This window comes from Microtus pennsylvanicus, chromosome 13 (genome assembly GCF_037038515.1).
Source record: "Microtus pennsylvanicus isolate mMicPen1 chromosome 13, mMicPen1.hap1, whole genome shotgun sequence".
Lineage (NCBI taxonomy): Eukaryota > Metazoa > Chordata > Mammalia > Rodentia > Cricetidae > Microtus > Microtus pennsylvanicus.
Window position 1 is genome coordinate 60560623 of NC_134591.1, and position 19575 is coordinate 60580197.

Below are 19575 nucleotides of genomic sequence, written 5' to 3' on the forward strand. Positions count from 1 at the left end.
GCTGCCGTGTCCCAGGACTCTGTCCACTGTACTAGGCTTCTCCTCTTCATTTTCCTCCTCTCTGATTCAAGGCCGAGTTTAACCTTCCCAGATCCCACCCCAGTTAGGGAGCTGAAGGCATGCCCAGGGTCCCATTCCTGGAATAAAGTAGAGAGTACCATTTATCAAGCCACTGAGTAGCCAGGGATAGCCCTTGCCTTAGCTGCAGAGCCTGGCACATCAAAAGGAAGCTTTGCCCAGAGCACCAGGTCTGCTCCGCACAGCCCTCTCGCCCTCTCCTCTCTGCCTTCTCCAGCTATGTATGTATGTATGTATATATATATATATATATATATATATATATATATATATATATATATATATCCACCCACTGTATGCCAGAGGCAGGAGGCAGGAGGCAGGACAGAGCCTGAGTGTCTACAGAGCTCTCACCGTTGCTTGTGGGTAAGCCCTGCCCCGAGGAAGGAGAGTGGTAAAAACAGGTAAGCATTCAGAACAGATGGAGAAGGATGGGGGTGCAGCAACGTGGAAAAGGATGAACCTTCCTAGTGCTGCAGTGTTACGGGACACAGACCAGTTCCTGGGCCTTGAATGCCAAAGTGAGATAGGAAATGGGACGCCAGCGGTGGGAAGGCGACAAGGAGCATGCTGGGCCAAGGGGGCCATGTGACCAAGGGGGTGCCAAGGTCAAGGGGAAGCATACTGAGGTAGAGGCAGGGACCAAGCCTGCTGTCTGGGCAGGCAGAGGAGAGGCACTGGTAGTCTTCTAGGGCCTTCAGCACTGGGCAAAAACCTAGACTGGGAGCCAGTAGCCGCCCACCTTGACCCTGGCCCTTGCAATCCACCCACAACTGCCATTTGTTTTTCTTGTTCTAAAAGGTAAAGGAAGTTAACTCTGGGTAAATGGCATGTCTCCTGGAGCTGCTTCACAGACATTGGGCCAACCAGGGACTAGCACGGGGACCCAGGGCCAGGCCGACCTACCTCGTCTTCCCAAACAGTGGATGGAGACTCACAGGCAAGAGCTCCACCTATGAGGCCTTCTACACATCACCAGACCACTCCCTTCAGAGCCACCTGGGCCCATTAGGGGGTCTCTGTGTGTCTGGGGTTTCTTGCCTTCTTGATCTCTTTCACAACTCCCCCCCCCCCTGCCCACAGTGGGGGAAGCAGCTCAGCCCATCTACTTGAGTACCTAGAAGCCTGAGCCTCCACCTAGAGTTTAGGTCCAGCTCCCAGGGGCCCTGCCCTTCCCTCAGGCTGTCTCTCAGAAGCGGCTCTGACTCAGTTAGCCAGTGCTGGCCTTGACTTTCTCCAGTGGCAAGCCTCTCCTCCAGTCACCCACCTCTGAGCAGGTCACAGGCACACAGTGACCCTCCTGCCTCAGACCAACCGCAGCTGAGATGGGTTGGGAGTCTGCACACTCTCCAATCCACCTTTGCCACCCCAGCAGTCCTGGCTGGGAGCACCTCCCTCCCTGCAGGGGACAGCAGGCTCTGGTTAACCTGATCCCACTTCTCTGGACGTGTTGTCCTTGGACAAGTCACGCGCCCAGCTTCCAGGTAAGGGATAAGCTGCCTAGAGGCTGGCCTAGGCTGCAGGAGTGAGCCAAGGAGGACTCGGGGAGATGAGGCCTGCCTTGAGTTTCCTAGGGTGAGTGGGAGCCAGCCAACAGACGGGGCAGGCATTCGGGCAGAAGTGGCAGTGCCAGCTAATGCCCGTGGGCAGCAGTGCCCTGGTGTGAGGGGTGTGTGGCCTCCCCTAAAGACTGGCAAACAGAGATGAGCCTGGACTGTCAGCCAGGGCCTTGCTCAGAGTTGACCCCTAGCTCCTAGGCCCAGCGTCTGGACGTTAGCAGCAGCAGGTGAGTGAGTAGAATGGGCAATTTGTAAGAGACAACCAGATATAGCAGGTTCTAGAGAGGCCAGGAGTTGGTGGCAGGGGAATTCCCAATTAGGGGTGTGAGGCTAGGGCTGCACCTGGCCCAGAGGGGGATGACCAAAGGGGCCTGGCTACTTGGGGGAGCTGGTAGCCAGGGTACTATATAGGTTGTCCCCACAATGTGGCCCAGATCTCTGGACACCGACAGAGACAAACACGGTCAACACAACATGCAGACAGCACCAAACCCGCACAGGGAACAGACACAGACTTGTGGCCACAGCATGGATCCACGGACACAGGAAGCCAAAGCCACCAACACTAAAAGGGCAAGCATACCTCCCCCACAACACCCCCAGAGGACAGCAGTGAGGGGCACGCAGGTCATTTATGAACACAATGCCGTGGTCCCCAAAGAACAAGCCCCTTATTCACAGACCCACAGCCTAGAATCACAGGTTCCTTACCTAGAGGGTCCTTTCCCACTTGGTGAACTTCTACTCATCCTTCAAGACCCAGCTCAAGTGTTCCCTCTTCTACGGAGCTTTCCCTGAACCCCAGTCAGTCACTTCCTCTGTGTTCCCAACAGCACCTTGTATATGGGAATAACAATAACAACAATAATAAAATGACAGCTACCGTTGATTGAAACACCAATGTGCTGAGCAGATGATGATTCGAGTTATTGAGTCTTCCCAACGACTTTGTGAAGTGAGCAGGTACCAGAAAATACAGCTCAAAGACGGCAGTCAACCTGCCCAGCCACACAGCAAGTGAGTGAGGGAGGAAGGATGCCCGCCCAGCCCAGACCCAGCCCCCTACAGGGTCACATGCACTCTGGGGTGACTGGAGAATCCTTGAGCTCTTCCCAGGCAGGATGCTACCCAGTATCTCACCTGGCTGGGAACTGAGCAGGAAATTTACAGCCACTACTCACTGCAACAACAGACCCATGGTACAGATGAAGAAACTGAGGTCCGGAGAGGCTAAGCAACCTGGCTGAGGCTATGGAGCCAAGTACAGATCTCAAAGCCGATCCCTTCCGACACCTTTTTTCCAGAAAGCCTCTGAGGCTAGTCTAGCAAACTCCAGAAGGAAAGAATAACTGAGGGAAGGGCACACTGGGTGCCAGGCTCTGCCCCATGGGTACAGTACAGACTCAGACCGGGAGACACAGAGGACACACAGCCCAAGGTGGGTGGTAGAGAGCGGGATGGAGGGGGGGCACTGCTGCCAGGGTGGAGGAAGTGGGTGTTGTCGGTTCAACAACTTAGGCCCCGCCCCCCAAAGCCACAGACATTAAAACTGAGATCTGCCCGTCCCCATGGCCACATGGGAGCAGGTTTCCAACAAAGCAAACGGGGATGCGGATGGATGGGTAGGGATGGGGAAGTGGGAGGAGCAGGACCCTAACAGCCGAGACTCTGTGATTATAAGGAGGCTTCAGGGAACCACGCCCACAAGAGCCGGGTGCCCAGGGGGAGGTGCTAGCCTCCGCTGCTTGGGGTTTGTCTTTGTTTCTCTGATTTCCAAATTCTCAGTCATGGCATTCAGTTTCTTTTAAAATGAAAACAATAAATTTATTATTTAAAGAAAGAAAGTTCTTGGGAGCCTAAGGGGAGGAAAAGTGAGGAGGCTCATGGGAAAGTCAGCTCAGCTGATGGGGGCACGCCAGAGCCACCACACATGGGGGCCTTTCACCCGATCCTAAACCCAGCTACAGTGGAATGTCAGGAGGGCTTCCGGAAAGAGGCAACACAATCTGCACTTTGACCCTGATTAAGATTCCACAGGTCCTAGAACTCTGTTCCAGGCCTTCAGCTCTGGCTTCAGCAGGAGCCCCACCCCCACCTCCAGCAGGTTCTCCATCTCCACCCTCAGCCTACCCTAAGCTCTACTGCAGTCACTGCGTCCTGCCCTGCCCAGAAACTTCCATGGTTCCTTACTGCAGACACAGTGAGACTGACTTGGGTCATATGGGACCAGCGCCTACTACCCTCTGGCCTTACTGCTTGTCCCGCTGTACACTGAGCAGCCAGAATGACAGCCCCACAGGTCCACTTCCCCTCTTGCTTCCTCCCTGTCAAGGATGCCAGGGCCACTCCTGGCATCCTTGAAGGGGAGGAATGATCCCAACTCTTCCTATGGGTCCCAGTGCACAGGCTCTTCTTCCTGGAAACATATGGGGTCTGCTCCCCCCTGTGGGCTCTGTCCCCTGTGTGTCCTCCATGTCCATCATCAGGGCATTTCCCACACCTGTGTTTTCTTAGCCATCTGTAGACATGGTGCTCCAAGAGAAAGGATCGGAGGCCTTTTAAGCCAGCAGCCATCTGGAGCCCGAAAGGAGGAAGGGAGGAAGGAAGGAAGGAAGGAAGGAAGGAAGGAAGGAAGGAAGGAGGGAGGGAGGGAGGGAGGGAGGGAGGGAGGGAGGGAGGGAGGGAGGGAAGGAAAGAAAGATGAATGGATGGACGGACAGACAGTGTATATGCATGACCAGTGAAGGGAACTGAAAACGTTACAACCTGGACAGAAGAAAGTGTCCTCCCCTCTGAGCGGCCCCTGTATCACCCGCGGTCCTGTGGCCGACATCTACCTGATCTCATTCTGACTGACATGAGGAGGGGCTGCAGGTGCGCTGACCCTAAAGATGTAAACAGCTGGTGAACACAGTCAACGGTTCTGCCTCGCCAGCCAAGAAAAGTCAACAAGCTCCTCCCGCCAAAGGAGCAAAAAGACGATGGAAATGCTAACGCCCGATATTGGTAAGGATGTGATGAGGCTGGGCACGGTCAGTGGGCGTGCACACCAGGAGCATTTGTGAGAAGAATCTACCCCTAATGTGTCAAGAGCTCAAAAAACCGTCCGTCCTCCTGGCCTAGTGTGCCCAGGCTTGGTCATCTCATCCCTAGGAAACAACCCAAAGATCCATCCTCGAACAAGCAACAGGGAGACAGCTCTGAAATGATCTCCTCGGTGACAGTCCAGTGACACTGCTGTGACTTGTTCAGCATGTGCATGGGCCTAAGGGGAACCAGGGGCACAGAGGAACTAAGGAGCTGCCCAAAGCCAAGCAGGGAATGTGGGGTTCTGATACAGACTATAAGGGATCTGGAGGCCAGGCTACCACACCCACTAAAAAGCATGGTTGATAACATTCCGTGGGCAGTCAGGAGATATTTATGATACATGGCCAGGAGGACAACGAAAGATAGACTCGCACCCAAGACTAGATGCTGGGAGAAAGGAGGAGCCAAATACTAACAGTGGGGATGTTTGGGGTTTGAAACAGGGTAGAGACGGGGCTGCGGGTTGATATACTTTATATCTGTCTTTTATGACTTTTCTACAGCATAGCTATCTGACTGTCTTGAGGGATACATTTTTTAAAAATGAAATTAAAGCTTTTCTAAGCTTTGTTTGGCAAAGTAAGGCACCCCTGCCTCCTATTCAAAGAGCCACACTCTCAGATTTCCCCAGAAGAGAAGCCAAGGGTCAAAAGGCAATCTCCAGGACCATCGTGCCCTAGGTGCAAGGGCAGTTAGAAGGGGACTCAAGTCCCATCACATCCAGGGTTTCCAGGCTGTCTGTCACTCATTCTTCCACTGGAAGTCCTACCCCACAGCTGGTCAGCCAAGGCCTCTGCAAGGCCCTGCTGGCCACAGGCATTCCTATCACCCAACCATTGCATTCATCTTTCGCCCCTATAGCTCCTGCAGCTCTCGCCCCAAAAGAGCTGCTTTCTATGCCAGCTGGTGCCATCTGAAGGTGGCACCTGGAACTAGAACCCTGGCATCAAACCTCAGCTCAGGTTTGCCATGGGTGGATGGTCTGGTCATTTGTCTATCCAGTTCCCCATGTAAGCTATGAACTGGCTAAGGACAGCTTATTTGAAGGTTCATGCTAACATTCCCTGCCCCCCCTCATGGCTCAACTGACATTTGTCTTAGGTTCAAGGCCATTTTTCCTGACCTTTTTCCTACATAACAGGAATCAGGATCCAGTTCCACACTCCTACGCCCCCTGTATCTTCTACCTGTCCTCTCTCAATACCTCTAAATACACTGGCCTCCCCAGCAGCCAAGAGTTACCCTCAAGGTTAGGATAAAGGCAGAGCCATGAACCCACCAATTAGAGTTGGGCAGGGCTCCATAAGGCCCTGAGAGACTCAATAAGGCAGGGTCTCTCCATGCCAGAAGAGAAGGGGGTGCAGGAACATTCCCAGTACAGAGGGAAACATGGCTAGCTCCCCAGAAGAGCAGAGAACTGCACAGGCCAGAAGGCAGGAGGGCCCGTGGCAGCATGCTGGATGTAGGGAAGGCACAGGCTAATGGCCAGAGTAGTTCATGAAAGGAGGGAGCGCCCTGAGCCATCAAGGGCATGGTTTCCAGGTCAAGCAAGAGGCTTTGCAAGACAGAGGCTGAGCGGAGGTCATCTTCCACCTGGCTCTTTGAGACCCACCCACCCACCTATGCTCAAAGTGTCCCTCCCACAGTTCCCTCTGCCCTCCACATTCCCCCATGAAGCCCAAAGCCCTCGCTGCGACCAACCCTACCCCTAAGACTCCAGCCAGACTAGCCTCAGAAACTGGCTTCTTCGAACTTCTAGCTAGGAGCAAGGCTGAGGATCCTGGATCCAATTAGGGTGGGTTTTTGCAGCCCACCATTGTGATGGCAGAGAGAGCTGGCCCTGGCAAAGGGGATTGATGTCTGCACTCAGTGCCCTCTCTGATCTTCCATCCCTTTATCCTCAACAACTCCACTCCCACCTCCAGACACCGAGAGATGTCCAGGACCATGAAGCTTCTCCAGGCGGAGACACCATCATCTTAAAGACACAGAGCATGGGCCTTTCTCTACTGCCAGCTCCCAGGTGGATAAGGATGCCAGTAGCTCACACTTCTTCCACCTGGGTCCCTTTAGATGCTTCCCAGGGCAATTCCCACTCAAACTCCTCCTAACCTCACAAGAAAGATGCTATTCGGAATGTGGCTCACTCCCGGAAAGATACCTGAAACACACCTGGGCAGCATGCTAACGTGTGGGAGCGTATCCTGCCAGGACAGCTGAGGGGTCTTTACTCTACCTAACCAGCCCCTGCCCTCCTGGTTCTCAGAGTACTCTCTGACCAGCCCCTGCCCTCCTGGTTCTCGGGGTACTCTCTGGTTTGGGGTCAGGAACAAGACTCTGTAGGTACTAAGCCACTTAAGCTCATGAGTGAGGGCTGGAGGAGCAGAAACTTCTGGCAGGCCTTTCTGCCAATCACAGTTGGGAAGGGGTGGATCTAGGCCTTCACGAGAGGGCGGAAAGGAGGGGTTTGACAGCCTGAGGGCCCAGGTTTGGGCCTTGGGAGAGAGGCAAAGCCCAGAGAGAAAACTGCCATTTGTCACCTGACAGGCGAGAGTAGGGTGTCTGACAGTACTACCACAGGGCTGCTACGAAGGCACAGGTTAACACGCTCAAGGTTTCAGGATGGTGTCTGGCTCTGTGACATGCAGTTACAACCCATGCTAACCTGCCTGTGGTAGGCCCTGAGGTTCAGGGAGCCTTACACTAGTGTTCCAGTGTCTGGGAGGCAGGAACTTCCTGCAGCAATTCTGACTTCTCCCCACACCAGGGCTGCTCTGCTGACATGGATCCATCCGTCTTTCAAGACAGACAAGTCCCCAACTGGGAACCCCAATGTGTGATCATAGCTCCTCTGTGAAGAACTTCCTTCCCCCTTCCATGCAGGCAGTCTGTGGTCAGGTTAGGCAAGGCTCAGGGCCAGCAAACAGTATGGACCCCAAGCAGAAGGACTGAGTGGCCACGTGGGCGGGGGAGAGTCCAGGGGAGATTTCCTACAGACTGGACCAGGCTATCCACAGCCCCACCTGGCTGCTCACCCTTCCCCCCAGGTTCTCAGGGCTACCGTCTTCTCATGTTTATGAGTGGTTCCACTTCTTCAGGCAAGGAGTGAGCATTTAGCCACGGGAATACAAGGAGGTACGTGAGGGCTCAGAAATGGTGGTAGCACAGATATATATGTTTATGTAAGAGGGTGATGGGGAGTCTCCCTACTGCAACCAGGTGTCCCTCATCAGAACCCCAGTACCTGGCTGACTAGACTGTCCTCTAAAGCAACGGTTCTCGACCTTCCTAATGCCACGACCCTTTAATACAGTCCCTCATGTCTTGGTGACCCCCGACTATAAAGTTATTTTCACTGCTACTTCATAACTGAAGTTTTGCTACTGTTATGAATCATAATGTAAATATCCGCTATGAAGGCTATCTGATATGCAACCTCTGAGAAAGCATTGTTCAGTCCCCCCAAAGGGGTCACAACCCACAGGTTGAGAACTACTGCAGTCTCAGGAGACTAAGGCTTTTCCTCAAAGCTCAAAATGGAGCATCCTTGTTGGCCATATGGGTGAGGCAGGAACCAACAGTTTGAGGGCTCCTCAGGCCTCAGAGTCAAGTCCCTCAGCCTGTCCCTCATGCCTGCTCGACTAATGACACTGTTCAGTCACCTATCCAGACCAAGCCAGAGTCTTGGGGTCCATAAAGTTCTCTGGCAACCACAGCCACAACAACTCCCACAACAGCTGGCTTCCTCAGTGCCAGGCAGAGAAGAGGATGGTACTGGACGGGATGCAGCTACTCCAACCAGGGCTTCCTCTTTCCCTTAAACCCCAAGGCAAAAGAACCTGATGAACAGAGAGCCCACCAGGTAAAGCCTCAGGAGACACATCTCAGACACAGCCCACTCTTCACCCCAACCCTACAGTTTCCCCGATGGGTAAGAAGAGGTCAGGCTACAAAACATTCATCAGATGCCCACTACAGGAGTGGAAAGTGGGTCCCCTGTCCCCGAGGGCATCAAGCCTGTCAAGAGACCCCCAAACAAGTATCAGCATGATGCTACAGAGACAAGAGGGGCTCTGGTCATTTTCAGAAGTCTCAGTGGACCCATCCACCCATCCATCCATCCATCCATCCATCATCCATCCATCCATCCATCCATCCATCCATCCATCCATCCATCCGTATGTTTAGCCCATGCACCAAGGCCACAAGACTGGCCCAATGGAGAGAAAGAAGCCACTGAAGCCCATGAAACCACAGGGTCAAAGCTCCGGGAAACTGGTACTCTAATGTGGCTTCCCAGGGTCATGGAACATGGAAGGTTCTGGAACTCTAAGTTTGTAAAGAAGAAGTGTCCTAGAAGTGAAAGATGTCTGACCATGGGTGACAAGGAAAGAGCTCAGTGGAGGAGGGTCCTAGGGAGGGCAGAGGCTCTCCAGTCAGGATGTGGGCAGGAGTCCGGTAAGGCTGGGCTTCTCCACAAAGCTGCGGGATCAGAAGCAGCCACACAGCCACACAGCGTGCTGATTTCCGGACCCAGGGGTGTCCCCACTTCCACCCCACCCCCCACCTCTCCAGGGATAAGTTCCCTGACTTCTCCATGCCTACACTTCCTAGGCGGCAAAAGAGGTTAATAACAATGACGACTGTATATTTTCATATGCACAGAGCCTTGGAGAGCATGCAGACACAAAGCAAGCACTCTGTGTTGATCCAAGATGGGGTCCCAGTCAGAGCGTCGAAGGTTCTGAGTGAGAAAGCTGCTCAGATGTTACAGTTTTGGGTTTGGGAGAGGCTAAGATTCTGAGATTCCACAATTAAATCATCTCATTATTTCCTAACAACAACCCCCGAGACTCCCAGGGGAAGATGACAGACCTCAGTGTAACTTCATCTCCTAGGCACTGCCGGGACACCGGGGGCTGCCACCACACCTGGCCCCGCAGCTGTTCCTCACCTCGACTGAGGCCCCAGCCACACCTCACTGGAAGCTTCTTGAGTTGAGCTTAAGCCTGCGTAGAACTTAAACACGTTCCTCGGCAGACAGCGAGAAACACAAACAAACACACGGATGAGAAGGTTTCAGATGCCCGGAGCCACGAAAAAAGAAAATAAGAAGGGGTTCGTGTGACAGGGCGGAAGCTAGTCACAGCAAACGGACAGTAAAGGCCCCCTCGAGGAGGTGATGTTCAGTGGTGCCACCACTAGGCAAGGATGCCAGGCCAGGGAAGGTGCACGAAGCAGCCGGCATGGCCAGAGGTGCTAAGATAAGGGGGTGAGCAGGACAGCACAAGGCAAGAGCGGGAAAGCAGAGGTTGAAGAGCGGGCAAAGCTGGGGCCATGAAAGCCCCTGTAGGCCCATGGAGGAGTTTTGGTTCCTTGTTTATTTTTCTTCTAAATGTTCAGGAAACAGTATAACTCCCATCAGGGGGATAAAGAGACAGAATGAGCCGACCAGTCAGGGTCCCAGGACACTTGGTGTTCTGAAAACCCCCACTATGGTTTACAAGGCAAGGCAGGGCCTAGAAAAGTTAAATGACAACCCTGATGGGTCAATGCACACATGCAGAGACCCCCAGCACATGCCTGGCCAGGACCGGGAGACTTCTAAGACAGTGTTATTATCTCTACTCCTATTAGCGAGACCAAGCGGAACATCCCAGTTTACAGGGGCTCAGACTGAAGCTCACAGATGAAAAGAGCATGCTCAGTGTCCTGAGACCCAAACGGGACTTCTTAGCACCCTGACCCATTGCGAAAAGGGTGGCTGAAACTCTTATTCTTGGGGGACACAATCCCTGGGGACTCACCTGAAGCCTTGGCTTTTCTCCCTTGCTGGCTTTAGAGTATTACAGGGCATCTCATATCTGTCCAACCTGGGCTGGGGGAGGAGGATGGATGGATGGAGGATGGATGGATGGATGATGGATGGATGGACAGACAAACTGACAGGGAGACTACTGGAATGACTACCCAATAAGCCAAGGAGCGAACAGCAGAAGGATGAACAAATGGCCTAACATCAAATGAACGAATACACGAACGGAAAGGCTAATGGGCACCAACTGGAGAGGGATGCAAGGACATGTTTGCCCAGGGACGGGTCGGAGCTCGGCTAGCTGCAGACCCAGGCCACAGCGCACTCATGCACCAGCTTCCCACCTCCGACCGCTGGCCTCCATTCCCCAGGATCAACCCTGAGACCAACCCTATGTCTGCATCTGGTGTGGCCATTATTCTGCAGCCCCTGCATCAGCTTGCACCACTCCACGGGGCCCAGTGGTTTCACCATCCCTCTGAGCAGTTCACAGAAGAAAGGAAACGGGAGACCAAGGCTCCAGTCCCAGCAGAGGCTTCCTCTCTCTGAGTCCAGATGACCTCCAAGGGCCTTTCCATCCCTGACATTCTTCGGGGTGGGGGTGAGCCTCCGGATTTTTACACAGCCACTGGGGTCAGCAGAAGAATTTCGGACTAAAAACTAGAAACTGGGAAAGGTCCTGCCCACAGCACCACCCACTTAGGAAAGGCCCACACAGGGAGTCTGCAGGCCTGAGTTAAAGTCCTCCTCTGGCACTGCCTGGCCTCTCCATGCCTCAGTTTCTTAGATTTTAGAATGGGGATCAACTGTCCCGGCCTGAGCATCTGATCTCAAGCCTAACACAGCAACAACCACATGTGCCATCGTACAAACTGTCAAGTTCAATTTCCTGAAAGATTATGATGATAGGGTCTGGGGAAAATGAAGGGGGTCACACTGTCCTATTCCTGTTCAGTTCTGCCTGAAACAAAACATCCCGGTGTCAGAGCTCCAAAACAGAGAAGAGTAGCGGAAACCCAGCAGTGAATCCCAGCCGCAGCGCTCTTCTTACTGAGCAGCGTACTGTGACTCTCGGCCTCAGTTTCTCCATCTAAAACCTCATTGGTTCGGAACCCTGTGACCCAGGCAAGCCTCACTCGGCTGCCTGACATTCCCAGACCTTGTACCCCTGACTCGGTCCTTAGGGAGAGAGTTCACACAGCCTAGTGGAGCCAAGACACAGATCTAAAGGGAGACTTGAGTGTTTTCCCTCCAGGAAATGGGGGAGGCAGTTAGATAAGCACAAAGGCTCTGGGCATAGCACAATATCCTCCTAGGACAGATTCTCCCAAAAGGGGAAAAGACCCGGCTCAGATTATATAGGCCTGGTCCCAGATCACTCTGCTGCCGGCAGAGCCAGCGGGTTCTGATCTGTCCAGTCGGACACTTCAGAAACACTACTGATGTCCAAACAGCAGACTTCAAAGTGGCAGGCAGGGTGACAGAAGGGGGCTAAGGATACAGCAGAGGACAGGCCCAAGTTACAGAGGCCAGGCAACCAGCTACTCCTGTGTGTATTGGGACCCGTAGGAGCTGCAGGCCTGTACCTGGCCAAAAACCCACCACCACGGATATTCATCCTCAGAAGTCATCTATGGAGGCCAAGAAGGCCACCCATACCTGGAGAGGGTTCTTCAACTGCACCAACCAGACTTGCCCCAAGAGGGGGCTACCAAAACTTCCTGTCCACCGAGGGGCTCTGGCCACCCATGAAGCCTCCCTCCACCCCAAACACACATAACTCCTAAAGGATCCACACTGCTGGAGGGCAGAGTGGTGAGAGAGAAGGGTCATGTCGTCATGACAAGGATCTTAGCTCCAAACCCTGGGCCCAGTCTAAGCCCTAGTTCCAGCCACCTCCCCCAAATCTAGGGTTGTAGTATAGTTCCTTACAATGCCACTTTGATAGAGAGCCTAGTCCAGACGACTCCTCCCCAAAACTCTCACCTCAACCCTACACACACACACACACACACACACACACACACTCCCCACCCCCACCCACGCAGCTCTGGGGAAATCGGCAGTTAACTTTCCCCAAAAACCCTGCAAAGGCGGCTAGCTGGAGAAACAGAAATAGGCCTCCATAGCCTTTCATGGCATCTCACAGCCCCCGGGGGAAGGAAAAAAATCTTTAAAAAAAAAAGCAAGAAAAAAAAAAAGAAAAGAAAACTTTCAGAGTTAACTTTAAATTCCCAGCCCCCTCCCCCAAAATCACCCGGCAGCTTCTCTCCCCCTTATTTTTCCCTTTAAAGTGTAATTGTATTGTGTCTCACCTCCCCGAAAGGCTCCCGGCTCTCTCCAAAGAAAAGGAAAAAAGCCAACCCTTCGGGTGCCCCCTCTGCTTCCAGCCGCCTCTCCCACATTCTCAGACAGTTTTATTAAAATCTTCAGACAAAAGAAAAACAAAAATGGCAGCCTGGCTTATTTTTAAAACAGGACAGGGACGCCATATTCTGCAGATCTGCAAAAAAACGGAGAAATCCGGCACTGGCCGCTCCACCGGGCCGGCTGCAAAGTGCGCGAACCGCGCCGTTTGCAATCCGTTTATTTGCATTAAGCCCCATGAATCATTGTTTACCGGAGAATTGCAGCAGGTTTGAATAGCCCGGCTTAGGAAAACACACACGCACACACTCGGAGACTAGCCCCAGACACGCCGCGGGAGACGCTGCCTACCCCGCGCGCGCAGCCGCCACCGCGGCCGCCCCGGGCCCGGCCCGAGGCACCGGCGACCCCCGGGCCCTCGCAGCGCGGTCGCCCCGCGCTGACAGCGCTCGCACCGGCCCGGCCCCCGCCCCGCAACTCGGCGCAACTTTCCCGCGGGCGGGCCCGCTCCCCCGCGCGCCCCGGGCCCGCACGGACCTGGCAGTGCTGGCGGAGCTCCGGGATGTGGCCGCAGCCCCGAGCCCGGCGGCCCGAGCAGGGCCGGGCTGGGGGCTCCCGGCTCCGGCAGCGGCGCGCGGCTAGAGCTCGGTGCGGAGCGGCGCGCAAACCTTCCGGGTCGCCTGCTGTTCACTTCTGGGTTCTGCAGGCGCCGCGGCGGCGGCGGAGGCCGGGTGTGCAGCCGCGCGGCCCCGGTGCGCTGGGCCCCGCGAGCGAGCCGCGTCCGGCCCCCCGCCTCTCGGCTGCGCAGCCCGCCCGGCCCCGGGGCTCTGGCGAGTGGGCAGCGCCCGGCGCTGGCGACGGCGAGGGGAGGGGGCCGGCGGGGCGGGGACGGGCCGCGCGCTGGGGGCCCCCGCTCGGCCCCGGGGCCTCGTCTCGCTCTCGCCGTCGCCGCCGCCGCCAAGCAAAGTTGCGCGGCGCCCCCTGCCCGCGCCGCGCCGCGCCGGAGGCTGAGCCACAAAGGAACTCCGCGCCCCCCTCCGCCCGCCCGAGCCGCGCGGGGAGGGCACCGGCGCCCGGCCCTAGGACAGCCCCTTCCCCAGCACGGGGGCTCCCGGGGCCCGGACGGCCGCGGCCATTGTCCCGCCCAGACTCCGCTCCCGGGTGGCGGTGGCCTGGGGACCCGGGACTGGCGAGCCAGGTTGTTCCCGGAGGTGGAGGGTGTCCCTCCCTGGGAAACCGCAGGCTGGTTTGGCCCCCCAAGGTAGCCCCCACACCTGGTGACAAACGGCCGTGCTCAAAATCCAGACTAAGATTAATGTTATTTATTTTTGAAGAACAAGGACATGGAGCTGGGGGGGTGTGCAGAAGTTTGCACAACCTAGGACACCGCTTCCTAGCCCTAGGCCTGAGCCTCAATGGTGGGGCGGCCTGGGGCTGACAGCAGTTCTCAAAGTCTATCAGAGGTGGCACCGGCTGTCCCCCAGCTCCAGACCTCAAAGCCATCTGCGTGACTCCTCCTCCCGCCTCACCCTCCCCAGCCAATCAGTCACCAAGTCCTCTTGATTCGGCCTCGCGGGCTGTGTCAACTTCTAAACTTCACTTCTACCTGAAGAGGCGGACATTCCTGACTCCAAACCGGCTTAGATTTCTGAATAGTCTCTGCCAACCACCTGCAGGCCTAGAAGATCAAGGCTGCCTCTGCCCTCAGGAAGCACCCCAGGGAAGGATGGACACAAACCATCCTGTCTTCTAGGAAGTAAACATTTAAACATTGCTAGTCGGCCGGGAGCACAGTTCTAAAGACTGGACAAAGTCCCTGTCCTCCTGGAGAGTCCAGTCTAGCACGGGATGTCACCACTCGGAGGCGGCTGGAGGGTGGGACCCACATCAGTCAGGTTCCTTTGCAAACACACAGTTCCTGGCACAGGGCAGAGACACAAGAAGCATGTGACATGAATTAGCTGTAATAATATGATATTAAAAACACAGAGAAGGCCCCCCTTCTGGAGAGATGGCGGCTCTGGGGTGAGCCTGGTGGAGGAGAGAGGAAGGTCTCTGGCTTCCAGAACAGGGTTAAAAAAAAATTACTGGCCTGTGGTTGAGGATTACTGGTCTGTGCTACAGACTAGCAAGTAACCAGAAAGATGAGACGAATCACCCATGCAGGAGAATGGGTGCTCAGGGGGCAATGGGGGGTACACAGGTGTGGGGCTCACAGTGACTTTCTTTCAAGGAGCATAGTATGAGAAAGAGAAGGGAAAACGTGACGTCAGAGTGGAAAAATCTGCCAATTGCCACCGCAGCCGAGAGATGGAGGCCGCATCAGCAGTCATGAATCACGCTGGTAGTGAGGACACTTGACCTGTGATAAAAGCAACACCTTCTGTGGCTGGAGAGGTGACTCAGCAGTTGAGAGTGCACTCTGCCCTCGCCAGGACTCAGCTTGATTTCTACCACCAACAACGAGTAGCTCAAAACTGCCTGTAACTTCAGCTCCAGGGGATCTGGCACCCTCTTCTGGACTCCTCCAGATCCTGCACTCATGCGCACATAACCACCACCACCCCTGCCTGTAAGCATAATTAAAAATAGTAAACATTCTTTTTTCAAAGCAACACTCTAGGGGCGGGAGAGATGACTTCCTGGTTAAGAGGGCTTGCTGCTTTCTCGGAGGACTAAAGTTCAGATGCCAGCACCCATGTTCAGCAGCTCACCCCTGCCTGTAACTCCAGGCCTCCCTGGCACTCCTGCACGGGTGTCTGCACAGGCGTTCACACACACACACACACACACACACACACACACACACACACACACACACACACACAGAGATCTTCTTAAAAAGAATACATTACCTCTGTGGTATGCCTACCTATGAGAAAGAAAAAAAAAAACATCAGACACTCTCCGCTAGTGGTGAACCAAAACACCTAGTTTACTTCTCAGACCTGTCAAGATCATTAAAACAAACAAACAAAAACCTAAAAACAAAGAAAAACAAGAGCAGAGGCTGGAAAGATGGCTCAGAGGTTAAGAGGCTAACAGGTTAAGGTTGCTCTTTCAGAGGTCCTGAGTTCGATTCCCAGCACCCACATGACCACAACCATCTACAATGGGAGCCAGTGCCCTCTTCTGCAATGCAGGCATACAGGTAGAGAACTCATGTGCATAAATAAATAAATCTTCTTTAAAAACCAAGGACAGTCTGAAAGTCACAGCCTGGCAGAACCTGAAGAGACATGCCACCTAAATGTAATGTGTGCCCTAGGTGAGGCCAGAGCAGAAAAATAGGCACTAAAACAAAAGTGAGGATCTCCATATAGACTGTAGAATCTAGTTAACTATGGGACTAGGAGTATCTACCAATAACAGTGGGAAGGTGTATCACATAGTCATAGTGTGGTACTAACGGGGAGAATGTGAGAGAATGTCGGGGGGATCCTCTACTACATACTCAACGTTCTGGTAAATATAAAAATATCTTCAAAAAGCAAAGTCTAACTGGGTGTGGTGTTGTGTGACTTCAATCCCACTATCGGAGTCAGAGATAGGAGGATCTCTGTGAGTTTGAAGTCAGCCTGGTCCACATAGCAGTTCCAGGCCAATCGGAGCTACACAGTGAGACCCTGTCTCGAATGAATGAGTGAGAAATGAATATTAAGCCTAACAAGAAAAATAAATCCCGAGTGTACTAATTATGGCACTGTTGAAAGGTTCAGCTCTCCGCTGCACTGGGTGTTCAAGGGCTCTTCAGAAGTGACGGTGTCATCATCACTGACCCGCAGAATAACCCCAGAAAAGGCACATAGCATTGGGGCCAAAGATCAGGATACAAGACACTAAAGGCATTGCCAGCTGAGCTGGGGCCTTCGAAGAGATCTGTGGAGGATATCTGGCAGGTAATGCTGCCTGGCTCCTCTCTGCCCTGCCAGCCTTCTCTCTGACCACCTAAAAAGCGATTTCAGCCGACATGAGCTGCCATCCCGCCCTTGCTGCGTCCCTTTGCATACGTGGTTCCCTCCACCCTCCCTTAACAAGTGGATGAATGACGAGGGGGGCAGCACACCTGTGCACATCCTCTCCTGTTCTGCAAGTCTCCTTACTCCCCCTTAGGACGGCTTCTGCGACTGAGGCTGGCCCCCATTTCTCTAACTGGGACAGTGTAGTGCCTAAAACATTCTACCTGCTTTGTAGATGTGTTTGTTCCTTGAATCTGAGTTTAAGAAGAAAAAAAAAAAACAAAAGACAGGATCTCACTGTGTAACCCTGGCTAACCTGGAACTCTTTGTGTAGATCAGGCTGGCTTCAAACTCACAGAAACCTGCCTGCTTCTGTCTCCTGGGTGCTAGGATTCAAAGCATGCACCCTCATACCAGGCCAGGATAAATTGTTTGAAGAAGGAAATATGTCTTACGTTGTCAATAATTCCGCACAGCTTCACAAAGGGCCTACTCAGGTGTCTCATTCCAGAACCGAGGATCTGCAGAGGCAGCAGAGGACAAACCCTGGTCCACAGTCAGACAGAACACAGTACTAGCCAGGATGTGCGGCAGTAACAAAGAACTCCACACCTCAAGTGTAGAACACAGCAGCAGTTTGCTGCTGGCTTGTACCACATATTCGCATGGACCCTCTGCCCTAGGCACCTCGGACCTTAGACTGGCCCGTCACTGACATCCTTGAGCAGCACCCACTGGCACTTAAGACTGTCTCAATGACTGTGTGCATGGGTTTTCTACTGCTCTTGCCTGGAAGTGGCTCATACCACTGCTCAGCATTCATTGGTCCAGACTAGTCACATGCCCTGCCTAACCACAATGGAGGCTGGGAGATAGAGTTCCCTGTGAGAAAGAGAGGTAGCTGTTTGTGATGTGAGTGAACTCTCCAAAAGTCTGTTCCCAGACACAGGGCTTAGCAAAGAATTCCCTTACTGATTATATGTAGGCCCATGCGCACTACAGAGGAGAGACCCCAAGTGCCTGGGGACAGGGTAAGAGATCATGGAGAACTTTCCAGAGGAAAAGAGATTTCAGCTGAAAACAGGAAGAGAATAGTGACTCTAGGAGAGGAAATGGCACGTGGAGGCCCAGAGCAAAGAAGAGCTTGTCACGGGGAAGAGACAGCGGACCTGTCACTGATGGGGCTACTGTGACATGATACCGAGGGACAGATGCTTCACGTGGGCCCAGGGAGGTGAGGGTTTAGGGTTTCAGTTTTGTAGAAATAAGGTTTTGTGGCAACATAACAATTCAGTGAAAGACGTTGTCTATCATGAACCCAAGGCATGGTGTTGCGGACTCGAAATCACAGAAGCTGTAGTCACACACATGTGACCCTCGTAGGATCATGCCCCTTAACCTTCTCCGGTAGGAGTGAAGGAAAGTCGCCAGAGCCCCATCTGAGATAAAGGAGACCCACTTCCTCCTGGCCCCTCCAAGATATATGTACTCCTGCCTGAGCGGGCACTCCAATAAAGCATTTTTTTTTCTTTAAATAAGAGCATCGCCCATGATGGAGAAGGGCTTTTCCATGATGTGGCTGTTTGGGGCTCACCTGTGGGCCCCTCACCCACACCCCTGTCAGGAAGCCTGATAAACTCATTGGTATGACAAGCTAGAGTTATTTGGGTGGAGTTGTTTCCTTAGTCAGCTAGTGGTGCCCTACCTGGAGCGGACAGATGTTTGTGCACCCTAGCAGAAATCAGAAAGCATGATCTCTGGTCCGAGTTCTCTCAAAAGGCTCACGCGGTCCCTGGGAAGCAAGCAGACTGGAACAGGACGAAGTGGGGAGGTATGGGTGCCAAGTGGGCAGACTTTCAAAGCCTTTTTCCTGAAGGAAGAATATGACTTGGACCATGATGGCACTGGCGGAAGTCAGGAGACTCAGATTTAGTTCTTGACAGGTGTGGGGGGAGCAGGAGGTTTTTGTGGGAGCCCACATTCTCAAGGGGGGGTGAGTATTTAGCTCACTATTTTAATCTTATGTGGGGTATGTGTGAAAGTGGGTATGGGAACCACAGGACACACAGGAGGTCAGAGGTTAATTTCAAATATAGGTTCCCAGCTTCCACCTGCATATGACAGGCTAGCCAGGCTGCAAGCTTACGGGAATCCTCCTGTCTTGTAGGAACACTGGGATTACAGACATCAGATGCGAGGCTTTATATGTGGATTCTGAGGATTCAAATTCAGGTCCTTACACATCATGGTGCATTAGTTGGAATTCTCTAGAGGGAAGGAACACACAGAGTAAATATTGAGAAGGAATTTATTACAGTGGCTTCCATGATATGGTTGAATGGCCCAATGATAGCTGTCCCACACGGGAGAGGTAGACAGCTTAGTAGTTGCTCAGCCAACAAGACTGGCTGCTTCAACAATCTCAACCCGGCACCCAAGGCCTAGGAGATTCCTGGAAGGCTGACGGTCTTCAGTCCACTTTGGAAGCCTGAAGAAGTAGGTTCTAAGGCCAGCAAAGGAAGCAGCTTGGACAGAAACCGGGTAACTGAAAGTGCCAATCACATTTAGGGTGCACCCTTCCTCCATCCTTTAAGGCAGTCAAGACACCCCCCACAGGCATGCCCATGGGCCAACTCAATGGCGACCACTCCAGCACTGAGAACCTCTTTCCCGTGATTCTAGCTTGTTGAGTTGGCAATTCAGACTG

General features: G+C 53.6%; 1 protein-coding gene across 4 annotated transcripts in view; it reads right to left on the reverse strand.

The window, feature by feature from the left end:
• Znf362 (zinc finger protein 362) overlaps positions 1-13584 on the reverse strand; it is a 31911-nt gene extending 18327 nt beyond the window's left edge. Inside the window, exons 1-2 of one of the 4 annotated variants that reach the window (XM_075944918.1) lie at positions 13447-13584; positions 2349-2473 (exon numbers count right to left, since the gene is read on the reverse strand). In XM_075944918.1, the coding sequence (XP_075801033.1) occupies positions 2349-2386 (38 nt within the window). In that variant the 5' untranslated portion in view covers positions 2387-2473; positions 13447-13584. The other 3 variants (XM_075944919.1, XM_075944920.1, XM_075944921.1) reach the window with 3 other exon arrangements.
• Between the last annotated feature and the right edge of the window lie 5991 nt (positions 13585-19575).